Raw genomic sequence first — 15303 nt, 5'->3', positions numbered from 1 at the left:
AAATAACATATGATAATTATTCTATTTCAAACTTCCTAAAATTATTTAAAATGTTTAGTACCTAAGCTGAGCTAAACCACATGTAATACATTCAACTCTTGACTTTACAAATTGTGGATTTGACTCTCCATTCACTATTAGACAGGTGGACTGGAACACTCAAAAAGTTCACCTCTTGAAAAAATGTGTTTGCTAGGCGGCATCAAGCTTGTAGCACTAGCCACTGTTTACCTACCAACCCAACTGAATGATCCAGCTGTGTTTGTGCTTATTTCTTGCTTATTTCACTACTGTGTCCATCAAAATGCATGTAAATATGAGCAATACATATTTAAGAAAGATTAACTGTAACAAGTTATTCAAAGACATGCATAACATATCAACAAAGGACATAATGAAACATTCGTTATTTTCTTTTTCGACTCTCCAGGTGCTTAAGCTTATCATACTATTGCAAATTATTCATTAATGAATGTTTCTTTCAATAAAATTCAGGTAATAAAAACTTGCTCATAACTGCAAGCATGCTAGATGAAGCTGATGCAGGATGAAACGATCGCCATATCATTTTTTTAATATTCCAGTTGTTTCAGCATATCATACTATGTACACTCTCTCCTTCCTATCATCATATAAACTCTTCTCTGTTAATTACCTTAACTTCTAAGTTGGAGCTGAAAAATAATACCCAATCTCTTACCTTAGTAGATTTTTGGGGCTCCTCCTGCTCCTCTTCTTGCTTAGAGATGCTAAGTTGTATGTGTATAGTGGATGTGATGTTGGACCTCATGAGAATAAAGAGTGCTTTTTGGGCAGTATTGACATTGAGTGTTCGAAGGCCAGAGTGCTCTGTGTGCCAACCTTGTAAGCCATTCCCTGAACTTAGCAGTGACGAGATGTTCATCCAAGCTGCACCAACACCTGCAAAGGATCAAAGATATTTTGTTTTACAGCACAAAAGACAGTTCAAGGGGAAACAAATGCGGGCAATATGCTGCTCCATAAATAAAAAGGAGAAATAGGGAAGAGTCCAAACTACACTAATCAAACTTAGTTCAATGTGTGTTAACTCTTTCATTGCTAAACGCTTGCAGCAGGCATTAGGCGTATTTGCTGGTGGCGCTAAACGCCCGCTGCGACCTCCACCCGCACTCAAATCTCCCGTGTATGAGAGTGTTCCAACACTAATTCTCACAAGACAGGATTGCCAATTGAGTGGATTCTTCACTAAATTTGGTGGAAAATCATATCAGCCCAGCACGGCAAATCTATGGACGAGTAACTGGTGGATGTTCTTGACCAATATAGCGGCATTTTTGCATAGCTTCACCTATCACCTGACTGATTCTTTGACCAAATAGTTGTAAATATTGCAGTTGGCAATACTCCCTTGCCAGAATCTGAAGAAAAGATGTCCACAGTTCCCTCAATATGGCTGATCATCCCGCACGCACCGACATAAGTGTTAACATTCAACACTCCCTGAACGTGCATGTACGTTCGCAAGAGAGGCATACATAACCGACTCCTATAGATCTGGACCTCCTCTTTCCAATGGTGTTTTTGGTTTTTAGCTGTGATGAATAGTTTTTGAGATGCAGAGGTTAAAAGAGATCCCCCATTAGGCTGCCCGACTGCGCCTGAGGGGATAGTCGCGTCCACACCGCACGCAAGGAAAGGGTTAATGTATCTCCCTTGATCACACTGGTAAACTCTTTTGACAGGTAGGGATGACTATGAGTAAAAAGTCACGAGGTCAATGGAGCAGGAGGCATGCAGTTGGTGTAGCTTGTGTTAAGTTCACACAGCTGGTCAAACATAAATAACCCCTTGAAGTGGAGAACAGCCAAAATTAATTAAGTGTATCAAGACACCTCTCCACCTGAAACTGACCTCTCTTTTAGCCACTCTTTACTTTTGTCTGTTGTGGGAGCAGTAAGTACCGGGCTTTTTTTTTGTACACTCTTTTTGTTGCCCTTGAGCCGTCTCCTTTGTTGTAAATAAAAATTTAAAATATAAATAAATAAAAAAAAATCAATGACTCACCTCTGGGAAGTATGTAGGTTGCATTGAGGGTTGTTGGGACTGGAAGTTGATGTAACAGATACATCTTGTCCAGGCCACAGTCTCCACCATCAAAACCACACATTAGGGTGTTACAGGACTGCAAGAGAAACAAAATCAATAAGTTTCTGTAGTGGCAGCATTGTTCCCCAAGAGGTTTAACTGAGGATGCATTGCAATGTGTGACTTTCTAAGCTGATATTCCAATTTGATTTTGACAATATCAAGACACCTCAAATGAAATCTGAACATGTTTTTCGCTTCATCAAATGTCTCCTTTTACAGAGAGCAGTATTTTGCTTTTCACCCTTGGCCAGTCACTTACACCAAATAAAAAAATAAACAAAGACTCACGCTGTCACAGTAGCGGTCAGCCAGCCACATATCGGAGCAGGAAGGGGCACAAAAGTCAACTGCCCCATCCAATCCCATGTTGACTTCTCCATCCAAGAGGTCGCCTTCCCCTGACTCTCCCCCAGAGCAGTCCCCACCGTCCCATTCACAGGCGGAGGTGTTACAAGATTCATCACAGTACCCGTCCCCAAGCCAGGAGCCAGGACAGCCTGATGAGCACTCTGGCAGGGACCAGGAGAGGTACACCTGTGGGCAGTGATAATGTTAAGCAAATCTATAAATACCTACATGGAACTCCCTCAAATGAACACGTATCAGATACACTAGAAGACCATAATAAGCTAAATGCCCTTCCTTCTGTCCTCTCTACTTCCCAGCCACCATCATCCATTGTCATCTTCACTACCTGAGCTGGTAGCTGGTTATTTAGCAACGGTTAGGTGTTTAAGCTACGGCCAGTGTACCATGTCTACTATAGAGTTGTAATAGTCTGAAGAGATGAGTGAGCCCTTTAAGGTGAATAGGAGTGATGAGTCATAATTATTAATTAGGACTGTTACTTAACTTCAGTAAGCTCGCTACCATGACCAACAGAATGATGAATTGTAAATAATATTGTTACTTAACTTCAATAAGCTCGCTACCATTACCAACAGAATAAAGAGTTGTCCTAATATTGTTACTTAACTTCCATAAGCTCGCTATTATTGTATACCAACATAATGTGAATAAACTTCATAATTTAACCTTGTGTTGAGTCACCTTAACCACTATGAAGTTCACTTGATGGTAATATATTAAAAACATAGGATCGAAGCTGAAGGCAACACACTAGTGGCATAAGCGGTGGGATGACTCATCATTATTTGCCAAGTGCTCACTCATCACAGACCATGTGGAACATAGCATTGGTAGGACATAACCAAATTCCCACACAGTTTGACCATCCTGGAGCGGATGTAAGGATTTTCCGTGCCCCCGGACGCAAAGCTCGCTCGTTCTTTGACAACCCACGCAAGATGGCGCCACTATAAACACTCGCCTGCGCCAGAACGGGCTGGGCCGACCATCAGGCCCCACCTGGAAGAAGCCTTGGGCCGACCATCAGGCCCCACCAGGAAGATGCCTACCGGCACAACAGGCAACAATGTAAAAAAAGAAAAAAAAAAAAAAAAAATTTAATGAAGTGCTCGAATGGGAACATGATTTGACCATTTTGTGGATCGGAAGCAATGATATCACTAGTAGTACTGATCCAGCCAGTGTTTTCAACCACATTAACGAGATTTGTCACGCTATTGAGGAAAACTGCCAGACTGTAGTGTATGTGTGTCAAATTGTACCTAGACTCCAACCCAGAAATCTTTCCCCTGACCAGTATAAGAGAATTCAGTGCGGGATTAATAACCGAATAAAGAAAGACCTTAAAAACATTCATATCAACAACAAGCAATGTGTGGATGAACTATCGGAGGACGGAGTCCATTGGAGCGAAGCCAATCGAATGAGGATCGAAGAGAAATTCAGAAAGGTTATCCAGGGATTCATGGGAGAGGATGACTCCGAAGAGTGAGGTGTAGGTATGGAATGGTAACAGGATACTGGACCATACACCCGTACCGACGGTAAAACGAGGATCGAGCCTCAACCTGGGACCCCTGAACTACATCTCACCCATCTTGAGAAGTCACATTGTCAAAAATGGCTGAGAAGCCACCACAGGTAACTCTCGATATACGCGTTTTTGAAATAACGCAGAGTCCAAAATCCAAATAAATATTTAATTTACACGTTTTTTTCACTTATACGCTACTCAACAATAGGGGTGCGCAGGTACCGGTACCAGTACCGGTACTAACGGTACCAGCTAGATGGTATGGTACCGGTACCAGACTGTTCGGTACCGGTACCAATACTAGCCAGTCGCTCATGGTGTCCCTCATTTCTTCTTCACACGAGTGAGGCTGAGATTGAGTGCCTGAGTGGATATCTCGGTGATATGGATATTCTCTCTCTCTCTCTCTCTCTCTCTCTCTCTCTCTCTCTCTCTCTCTCTCTCTTTTGAATGAATATTTATTTTTCGATAGAAACCTACCTTTTGTTTGATTTACATTGTTTTTGATTTACGCGACCTCTTCAAGGACACAATACTCGTGTAAATCGAGAGTTACCTGTACCCCATGGCCAATAGGTGGTTTGCAAGGGATATAGATGCCTTAGAGCAGGAAGTAAGTTGCCTCAAAGATGAGTTAACCCGGCAGAATGAAGTTATTCAAAGACTCGGTACACAGTTACAAACTCCCCCACGGCCAGTCACAGGGAATACCAAACCACGAGACATGCCTATTCTGGAGCTGAACCAATTATAAGGGCTCAATGCAAACACACAGCTCCAAATATTTTTCGAGTTAGTCGAACAAGTTAGCGACGACGATCAAAGAAGGGTGCACGTAACAAAAGGGCGAGTAAGCTCTGAACTAGCAGCTCTCATGCATAACCATCAGGCCCAGCATCAATGTAACACCTGGGAAGACCTTAACCCCCTAACCCCGGGCATAATTTTCAGCAGTCTTGTTCTGTACCCTGGAATATTTGGGCAAAAGTTGCCCTTGGGAAAATATTCACCAAAAACAAACTACTTAATCTAGCTCAATAAACCAAACAGCATTTGAAAGTACAGTCCTTGGACTCCAAGATGGCGGTCTTGTTTGACCGGTACACAGAAAATGAAGACTGAGGGGGGGGGGGGGGGGGCAAAAAAGGGTAGTTTGCCCCAAATTTATTGGCACTTCCCAGCACGCCAGGACGTACCACACACTCACAAAGCTGTTTATATAATACTGGGCTCATATATACACAGTATCACTTGTTTACACAAGGAATTTTGGTTGTTTGCACAAACGAGTGGGGCAAGTATGCGGGAAACACGCGTTTTTTTTCTGCGAAATGGTACTAGCACGGAACAGAGTTTGTTTGCAGAGTAGGCTGGCTTGAAAAAGAAAACTAAAAGCTGTTTATAGGTTGTTTACAACTAAATTTAGTGAAATATTGTACATTTTTTATGAAAAAAACATCATTCCATTGTTTGTGATTAAGTGTATTGTAGTAATATATGAGGTACAATGGCAAACAAATATCATTGTTTACACCATAAACAGCGAATTGTTTACGCGATACATATGAAATGAAGAGGTAAAAATGACGTTGTTTGGCTATCCTTACCCATTGAAGAAATGCACAAATGGTGATTGTTTACACCTGTGATAATTGTTTACACCCCAAAAAACATCAAATTTTGAAAAAAAAATCATTTTTTTCATGATATACGAGTTTGTGGTATCATTATCAACCAAGAAAACCCCAAATAAATGATTTCCAAGTGTTGTTTGCTTTTTGTTTGCATGAATTTTTGTGAGAGTTGTAATTTTTGGTGTCAAATTGAGCATACGTGACTTATGGCCCCTTTACTGAACGTATAAAATACAAAAAAACGCATTGTTTGCACTGGAATGTCATTGTTTACACCTAAAACAGAGAAATTATTGTAATTTTCGTGACAAAACTGAAAAATTACGTACATTTCCTTCCCCCGTCTGTTAATTTGCCAATGTTTACGTGCTGCATTGCATTGTTTACGTGTTTTGTGTGTTTTTTAACTACCACACCAAGCTGTTTACACATTGCCCGAGCGCGAGGACGAACTAGAGCGCAACATGGTGCACAGCACAGGAAACCACGTATGCCTGAGTGAGTAAGTGCCGGGGCAGCAGTACAAACCCGTGCGTGTGTTGGTGCCGCGCGCAAAATGGGGATGACAGGGAGTAAGGGGGAGGGCTTGGGGGGGTGGGAAGCGGGCGGGAGTGCGCAGGATGATGGATGATGAAATCATCCACTCCCAGAATGTTCAAGGAGCCACAAATATTGGCGCATTTTTTCAAAAATTGGTAGAATGACATATGTCGTCACCCGGGGTGAGGGACCTTGTAGGTAAGGGCGACATATGTCGTCATCCGGGGTTAAGTGGTTAAGAAGTTATTAAAAACAGAGTTCTCCACCAACATAAATTTTGATAGAGCTTGGCAAGAAATAGACTCCCTAAAATATAACTGGGGATCATCACCCCAGGCCTTTACTAATAATTTCATTTGCCAGTATGCCATTCTGGAAATGTGGTTTGCCCAAGAGAAACTGCCCAATCGTGACAAGGCAATCAAAAGGAAACTGTGGCATGGCTTGACTCCTGAATCAAAAGCTAAATAAGAAGGATTCCTGGATGAGGACTACCCATTAAATAAATTCATTGATCGAGTGGAACACGAGCGCCAGTGGCTCGAAGCTACCCACACATCTTCTCTATATAGAGTTAGAGAAGAGCGAAAAACGGCCACTGAATCACCACCTGAGAACCGTCCACCCAGCCCTAACGATACGCCTAAACCAAATGCTACGTCCAGCGAATCCTCAGAGGTAGAAGAACTCAAAAGGCTGATTAGGGATATAACTGAACGTGTAGGACAACTGCAAACATCAAACCGTCAGCCACGATCAGATCAGTATTGCTCATACTGTCGGTCACACACGCATTTTTTGAGAGAGTGTTGGCGAAAACCGGAGCGTGGCACTTGCTTTGATTGCAAAAGGAGGGGATGCTGGCGTGGAAATAAAATTGTCCAGGTCAATCAGCCAGCCGAACATGACTAACAGAGGGACACACCTCACCTATCATCAGTTTGGCTATCAACAGTAAAATCATGAGAGCAGTGGTAGACACGGGTAGTGGTCATACCCTTATCAAAGAATCGGCTGCGAATAAACTAGGGAGTGAAATAAATAAAAGACGCAACATACCTAGTTTACGACGAGGTGTCACGGGTTCCCCTCTCCGAGTTATTGGCATGGTTTGGTTAGAAATTGGGGTAGGTAACGATCATGTACACAAACAATGGGTTCCAGTAGTCCCAAATAGTTACCTTGATGCAGAGCTACTGCTGGATACTGACATCATACGGAAGGCGGCTTTTCAATGGAACGGAAGGTTGGACGAGATAGTCTGGGGTAATGCTTCGTACGTAGTGGGTCACATCAGACGACAGAAAGGAAAGGTAGAGAGGATACAAAGCATTCCCCCGCCCCTAACCCAAGGCAACATCCCCAAAGGGGTAAATCTCATTAAGCCTCTCCATATGGAACCCTAAATGTCACAATTTATCCCTATCCAGGTGAAGGAAAACCCAAATATCACCTTGCTGGTTCACACTCAGCCCAACATCAGTAAAAACAGTTTACCGTTCCTAACTAAAGTGAATGATCAAAACACCATCTACATTCCTTTCGTTAACCACACCAAAGCAGTAAAGGGATTTAAAACGGGAACATTATTAGATTCATATGAACACCTCGAGGATGAACCAAACCATGCGAATGAGACGGCCGAGGTCATCCGAAACACTCGGGAGATTCAGAATGATCTCCTCCCAACCACCAATTAAGTAAACATCCAGGGTAGCAGAACAGAACGACTAGCAGAAATTATAAAACAGCAGAAATGGAACCATCTTACTCATGAACAAAAGAAGGAACTGAATTCAGCCATTCTAGACCACACCGAACTTTTCATTCTGGGCAAAAGTGAACTGGGGTCAATGGCAGGCCCCCCTGCAAAAATTAATGTTGCCGACCCGAGACAGAGTCGGGGCCCTAGATATCGTTACCCGGAACAGGCAAAAAAGGTGATAGCAGAAATGTTACAAGACATAGAGAATAGGGAGATCATTGAGAAGTCGACATCTGCATGGCTTTCACCCATAGTCTTAGTGAATAAACCTGATGGTAGTAAGAGGATGTGTCTGGACTACCGACACATTAACACGCACCTTAGTACTGATATTTATCCCTTGCCAAGACTGGAAGAGCTAGTAGAACAAGCAGCGGGCCAACAATTTTATGCCACCCTTGACATGCGTGAGGCTTACTTTCAAATTTTATTAGATGAAAACAGCAGGGACGTTACCACCTTCAGTGACAGAATCACATTTTATAGATTCAGGCGACTGCCGTTTGCCTTAAGCTGCTCCCCTGCTATTTTTTCTCGCCATATGGCTACCCTCCTATCTCCCCTGCTTAATGAAGGCTGGATTAAAAACTATTTGGACGATTTAATCATTTGGGCACCAGATTTTTCTACCTTAACAAGCCAACTGAGAAAGGATTTTTCCCTACTCACTGAGAATGGCATCAAACTAAACTTAAGTAAATGTGAATTTGGGAAAGAGGAAGTCACATTCCTAGGATACAAGATCTCAAAAGAGGGCAGCTGACCTAATCCTAAAAATGTAGAAGCTATCCTAGAAATGAAACCCCCAACTAAAGTAAAAGAAGTAAGAAGATTCTTAGGAATGGCTGGGTTCTATTGAAAACGTGTAAATAAGTTTGCAAAAATAGCCGCCCCTCTCACTAACTTCACTCGGGCCAAGGAAAGCTTCAATTGGAATGAACAATGTCAAACGGCTTTCGAGACACTTAAGGAATGCTTTGCTAATGCGCCAGTGCTAGCCAGAGTGCAAACTAACCAACCATTCATAATAACCACCGACGCCAGTAACACCCATGTAGGCGGAGTCACAAGTCAGATCCAACCATGCGGAGTCACAAAACCTATCGGCTACTTCTCGAAGAAATTAAATTAAAGCACTAGCGGTCCTGCTTACCTGTCAGCAGTTTCACCATTATTTGTGGGGTACTAGATTCACCATAGTAACCGACTATCAACCCCTTACCAGTATTTTTAAGAGGAAGACCAAATCCGCGAGAATGAACCGCTGGATCTTAGAAATGAGAGAATACAATTATGAGATACAGTATTTAAAGGGGAAGTACAACTTTGTGGCCGACCAACTTTCAAGGTCAGTGCGAATCATCCAATGTACTCCTGACCCCACATTCCTAGGTCATCCCAAATTAGTCTTTAAAGAATGTCAGAGAAGAAGTGAAATGGAAAGAATTAATTGAATATCTGGAAGGAGGTTCTGTCTCTACTAAACGTTATCATAAATCCATCTTGCAGCAATTTGAAATAAGGGATGAGATTCCATACTATGCTAGGGAAACAATTGACGGAGGCATACATTACACCCTGGTAGTACCTCACAGCTTAAAGACCGAAGCATTACAACACGCTCATGAAATATCAGATCATTCAGGACAAAAGAAAACTATCAGGAGGGCCGAGGAGTTATTCTATTGGTGCAACTTAAAGGTAGAGGTCTGTAACTATGTTAAAAAATGTCCAACTTGCCAACGATTTACGGGTCAAGGATTGCAGCAGCCCTGGCAGGAATTACCATCAGTGGGGAAACCATTAGAGGGAGTAGGTGTCGATCTGACTGACCTGATTGCGGGAAGTCAGGGATACCGATATGTGTTCACCATCATTGATCATTATAGTCGATTTGTCAAATTCTACCCCCTTAAAACTAAGCACACACAACAAGTGGTGGAGGCTCTAGGACAGTATGTGGCTGAGTATGGGATGCCCAAGGGGATGGTCCTGGACAACGGGGGCGAGTTCACATTGAACGCCTTCCAGGACTTCTGCAAGCAGCACCTCATAAAATTATACTACACTACCCCTTACCACCCCGCTGGGAACGCCGTCACAGAGAGGATGCATCGCACACTCAAGTCAGTCCTGGCTGTACTGTGCCAGGGGCATACCTTACGATGGCCCCGACTTCTCCAGACGTGCCAAGCTACTATAAATGCGGCTGTCCACACCAGTACTGGCCAGCAACCCTACTATGCCTTCTTTTCGCGACACGCTCCTCGAACGGCGGGTAGCCGATTACCTGCCGTGGACGGAGAGGAGGAGGATGTCGCAACTGCGCACCGCATCATTTGGGAAACCCACGAACGAATGACCCGAAAGTACCGGAGCGTGGCGAATAGGAAGCGTAGGGACCAGAAGATGGAAAAGGACACCTTGGTGTGGGTTCGGCGAGAGACAACACAGTCAGGGGTGTGTAAAAAACTAAGTGTCCGATGGAATGGTCCATATGAGGTAGTGGAAGTGTTGCGGGGGAGTGGTGCATATGTGGTAAAGGACCCATTTATGGGCCAAATGTTACAGCGAGCGGCAGAGAAAGTTAAGACATTCCAAGGAGACGAGCAATGGTTGTTGGAGCCGCAAAACATGACTTTCCACGCTGACGCAGAATCGGAAGTTTTGCCCCTCCAAGTGCGCCGACACCTGAGGAGGTACATTGAAGAATGTTAGGAAGGATGAGTGTTTAGAAGGTTTGTAAGGCTAGTAGTAGCCCCGTCGGTGCGCTAACCCACCTGGCGGAGAGAATGAGAGGAAGCACTGATGGAAGGGAAGAATGAGTGCATGAATAAGTAGTTGTGAGAAATAAGTTATGAGTTCATGTGATATGGTAACCACTTTATTTCGCAGAATGTTAACTGCAACCAACAGCCAACACGGGTCATGCCACAGTGGGTCCACTTCAAGACGTGGTAAGCGCTCGTACCCACACCTTAGGAGACCTGACCAGAATGAGAGGTTGGTATGAATGAGGGGGTGAACGTTGAGCAGCGTGAAAGGAATGGGTGACTGAGGTGTCGAATCTTGCCATAGAGAATGCCAGGGGACTTAAGGTTATGCCCCACACTGACGGCGGACCAAGAGGTTGGTTGGGGTGGAACTATCTATCAATAATACTGATGTTATGTCTCAAAGGGACATTGTGGAGTTGTGATCTGATTGAGGTCACTGTTTAGGGTTAATGAGCTCTGTCCAGAGTCATGTTAAGTGCCAGGGGTTACTACAGTCAGGGAAGGTTATAATGCCCTATGTGGGAAGGGTGGAGTGAAATTGAATTGTAAAGGAAGGATTTAAGGGATGAAAAATTCTTTGCGGGGGGAATATATCGTGTAATGTAGGGAAAACCAGAACAATCTATCCTCTTCAATAATTAAGGCATTAACTGTGAATTATGTGATGGTGCGGCAGGGCAGACATTCAGACAGACAGACGAACTAGTGATGGGTCAGCATCATGTGGTTCTGACTCATCATGAAGGTGCCGATGACGGTTAGTTAGGTTTGTCTTTCACAGGGAACGACAAGGAGGAATTTTTCACCTAAGTCACGTGGAAGAGAGAAACAGCTGTCTCTGAACTCCTGAGTTAGTGGAACAGGTCAAGTTTCTGTAACTACAACCACCGTTCAGTATGCTAGTTTAGCTGGCAGCCATGCCAAAGGGGGAGGAGGAGGAGGCGAGTAGGGAAGGCGTTGAGAGCCACCTATCAATCAAGCTCTGGCATCTCCTTACGCAGGTACGTGTGAAATTAACTCCTATGGACAGTGATTATTTAGTGTGTTACAATGTTATTATTATACCTATAACGGTTAACTCAGTCGAGCTCTCGCCTCTCCTTACGCAGGTCCTCTACTGACTGGGCGGTTACCCTCTTGTTGTGTAGTAAAATATGTAAAGTTCCCCTTTATTGTGCCGATCCATGATCACCCTCTGGTATCTTAAACCCGCACAAATGTCTCATCCCATGATTAACTCAGTGATAGAAAAGGATAAATTTTTTGTGTCTTTTGTATAGTCCAATGTTTGTGAGGATTCATGACCATCTACCTGGTGTCTTGAACCCCCACGACTACCTTGCCTCCATGATCATCCCTGTGAACACATATCGGTGGTAGGAAACATTTTTCTATAATAATTATGTATCATTGAACCCTGATTAGGGTAGCTGGTTATTTAGCAATGGTTAGGTTGTAGGTGTAATTATAGTTGTTATGGACGCGGTAGTTGTGGTAGTAGTGGTGGTTATATCCATATCATAATAATTTAATAGCGCATATTGATGTTGCTGTTATTACTATTATCATTATAATAGAACTCAAAGAATAACCTTCATTACAACCAATATCATTGCTTCTGCTACTACTACTACTACTACTGTTACTACTACTACTACTATTACTACTACTACTATTATTATTACTTCCACTACTACTACTACTACTACTACTACTACTACTGCTACTACTACTACTACTACTACTACTAATAATAATAATAATAATAATAATAATAATAATAATAATAATAATAATAATAATAATAATGATAATAATAATAATAATAATAATAATAATAATAATAATAATAATAATAATGATGATGATGATAATAATATTAATAACAATATTAATAATAGTAATAATAATGATGATAATTAGTAAAAAAAATAATAATATAGATAATAAAAAAAATATAAACAAATAACAATAGTAATAATAATAATTGCAGTGAAGTAGACAAGGTGTGAAGGATGGGTGTAGCAGTGAATACTTGTCATATGTAATCTTTGCCTCTTCCTCCTCCTCTTTCATCTCTTTTTTCCTCTTCCTCTGGTTCTTCATTTCTCTCTTTCTCAAAAATAAATTCTACTGGGAGTGTTTTCTTTATCGAGTAAAAATTTCCTATCCTACAGGCCCTGACATTACTTCTCCCTCATCATGCCGAACATTACAATTGGAAAAGCACAGCATCCACGATACCTCAGCTTCCCCACTCTCCTTACAGCCTACTGTCCCAGGTCCAGGTATGATTGTTATACAGTGTAATCAACAACTTCCTTCAACCCTCCCCTTCTCTCTCTCTCTCTCTCTCTCTCTCTCTCTCTCTCTCTCTCTCTCTCTCTCTCTCTCTCTCTCTCTCTCTCTCTCTCTCTTTCAACGGACAGTATACACCTGTAGGTTGTGAGAGTATGTGTGTGTGTGTGTGTGTGTGTGTGTGTGTGTGTGTGTGTGTGTGCGTGCGTGCGTGCGTGCGAGCGAGCGAGCGAGTGAGAGAGAGAGAATCATGACTGTCTGTTTAAGAAGGTAGGGAGTGGGTGGGAGGAGGGAGAAGACTGAGGCGAAAGAAGCAATTAATTTTATTATCTGTAATTGTTATCGGCATATTTAGTGTCATCCTTTTCTTTATTTTATGTTGCAAAGATTTCATAAATTATCACTAATTAACATTTTTTATAATATATTTTGGCTGATTGAGGCGATGGTTATTTGTATATGTAGATATGATTCACATTTGTCTTTTCAGTTCTCAATATGTTTATTGTTCTTTGCTGTTCATTATTCTGTGTAACAGCCATTCCTTCTTCAGGTACCAACCTCAATGCTTCGCCACGTCCCCGGCTGCAGCCATCGCAACACCACACCTCTGACAGCGTCCCCTCATCTCTGGCCGACCCTCTACCTAGTACCTCAGGCAACACTCCCTCCTTGCGACTACGCTTTCGCAAAAGAGTAACCCCCTCAAAATACTTCAGTCTATTGTTTCCTAGGGATATAGATGACGACGACAGCGGGACTGACTCAGACAGTGACGATATTGACTATGGATGGCCGGGTTGCAACAATGTTGAGTCTTCGTCCAGCAGTGACGAGGAGGAACCTCTCCGCGCTGCCGAGGACGGTGGACTGTTTGAAGGCAAGGTTAATGAGGAGAGGCAAGCTCCCTCATGTGAGTCCTCCAGCTTCTCGTTTGCGTGGTCGGAGGGGTCAGATTTTGTTCCACACCTTCATAAGTTTCAGAAGGACAGGAGTGGCATAACTAAAGACTGGCCCTGCAACGACGAGGCAAGAGAGTGATTTCTTCCGTGCGTTCATTGCTGAGAAAACCAATAAATATTACCATTGGGTGTCTCAGCAAAAGGATTTCATCTCCCCTAAGTCCAGGATGCAGCAGTGGGTGGACACTACGCCCCGAGAACTTATATTTTTTCCCCCTTGATTCTGAGGATGCCGTTTTGCAAAAAGCCTGTTCTCCAGAATTACTGGCGCAATGACCCTGTCTTCGACACTCCTTTGTTCAAAAAGTACATGACTCGGGATAGATTTTTATTGCTGCTGAGTTTTTTGTTCTTTACAGACACAGAAAACTACAGCAGCAGTGACCGTGTTTGGCAGGTGGGAGGAATATATTCCCATGTTCCTTTCCCGATGCAAGAAATATTTCTATCCCTTCCATAAACTGGTGGTTGACGAGTCACTACTCTTATACAAAGGACGACTCGCCTTCAAACAGTATATCCCTTCTAAGAGAAACTGTCTTGGCATTAAACTTTTTATGCTGTGTACTGTGAGACAGGAATCGTGCTTGACATGATTGTGTACACAGGCACAGACGTAGATATACCAAAGGTCAGCAGGAATGACCCTCTGGGCGTGTCTGGTGCCATCGTCAAAAAAATGATGGCACCATACTTGGATAAGGGCCAGATTCTGTACACAGACAATTGGTATACCAGCCCTGCTCTTTGTCAGTTCCTACATGACAACAACACGGGGTCATGTGGAACTGTATGGATGAACAGGAAGTTTATGCCAAAATTCAATGGACTCGCACTGATAATCCAAGCTCAGACGACACAGACCTTGAGAACAATGGTGAGGCACAATACAGACTCAGGAACAGAAGGAAGAATAAAGGTCTGTTTGTTCAGAGGGAAAAGTCGAACAACGTGTTGGAAGTCAAGTGGAACGACAGGCAGGACGCCTGTCTGTTATCCCTTTTTTAGTGTTAATTTTAAAGGTGGTTCGTGTTAAGTGTTAATAATAACCGTTAAGTGTTAGTAATAACCGAGGGTGTAGAACAAGGTCTGCTCAGGGTGTGCTACTTATCTTCGTGTGACTCGCTCACATAAACTTTGTAACTATTGTGGAAAATTGTCAGTACCATTTTTATACTAAAAACCACACACCTTTTAATGTCCCAGAGAGAGAGTGATTTAAGTGAACTAAAGTGAACTTATAATGGCTACTGCTCGGTCACACATCATCTACCACACTTAACTAAAGGCTGTT

At 42.8% G+C, this 15303-nt stretch overlaps 1 protein-coding gene across 1 annotated transcript in view; it reads right to left on the bottom strand.

Annotated features, from left to right (window-relative positions):
• Positions 1 to 15303, bottom strand: part of LOC127004686 (N-acetylglucosamine-1-phosphotransferase subunits alpha/beta-like) — a gene marked incomplete at its 5' end in the record, with an annotated part of 115318 nt that overhangs the window by 34902 nt on the left and 65113 nt on the right. Inside the window, 3 exon segments of the mRNA XM_050872775.1 lie at positions 701 to 921; positions 2047 to 2164; positions 2419 to 2664. Coding sequence (XP_050728732.1) covers positions 701 to 921; positions 2047 to 2164; positions 2419 to 2664 — 585 coding nt within the window.

Source organism: Eriocheir sinensis, chromosome 28, assembly GCF_024679095.1.
Source record: "Eriocheir sinensis breed Jianghai 21 chromosome 28, ASM2467909v1, whole genome shotgun sequence".
NCBI classification, from domain to species: domain Eukaryota; kingdom Metazoa; phylum Arthropoda; class Malacostraca; order Decapoda; family Varunidae; genus Eriocheir; species Eriocheir sinensis.
This window is presented reverse-complemented; position numbering and strand designations above follow the sequence as displayed.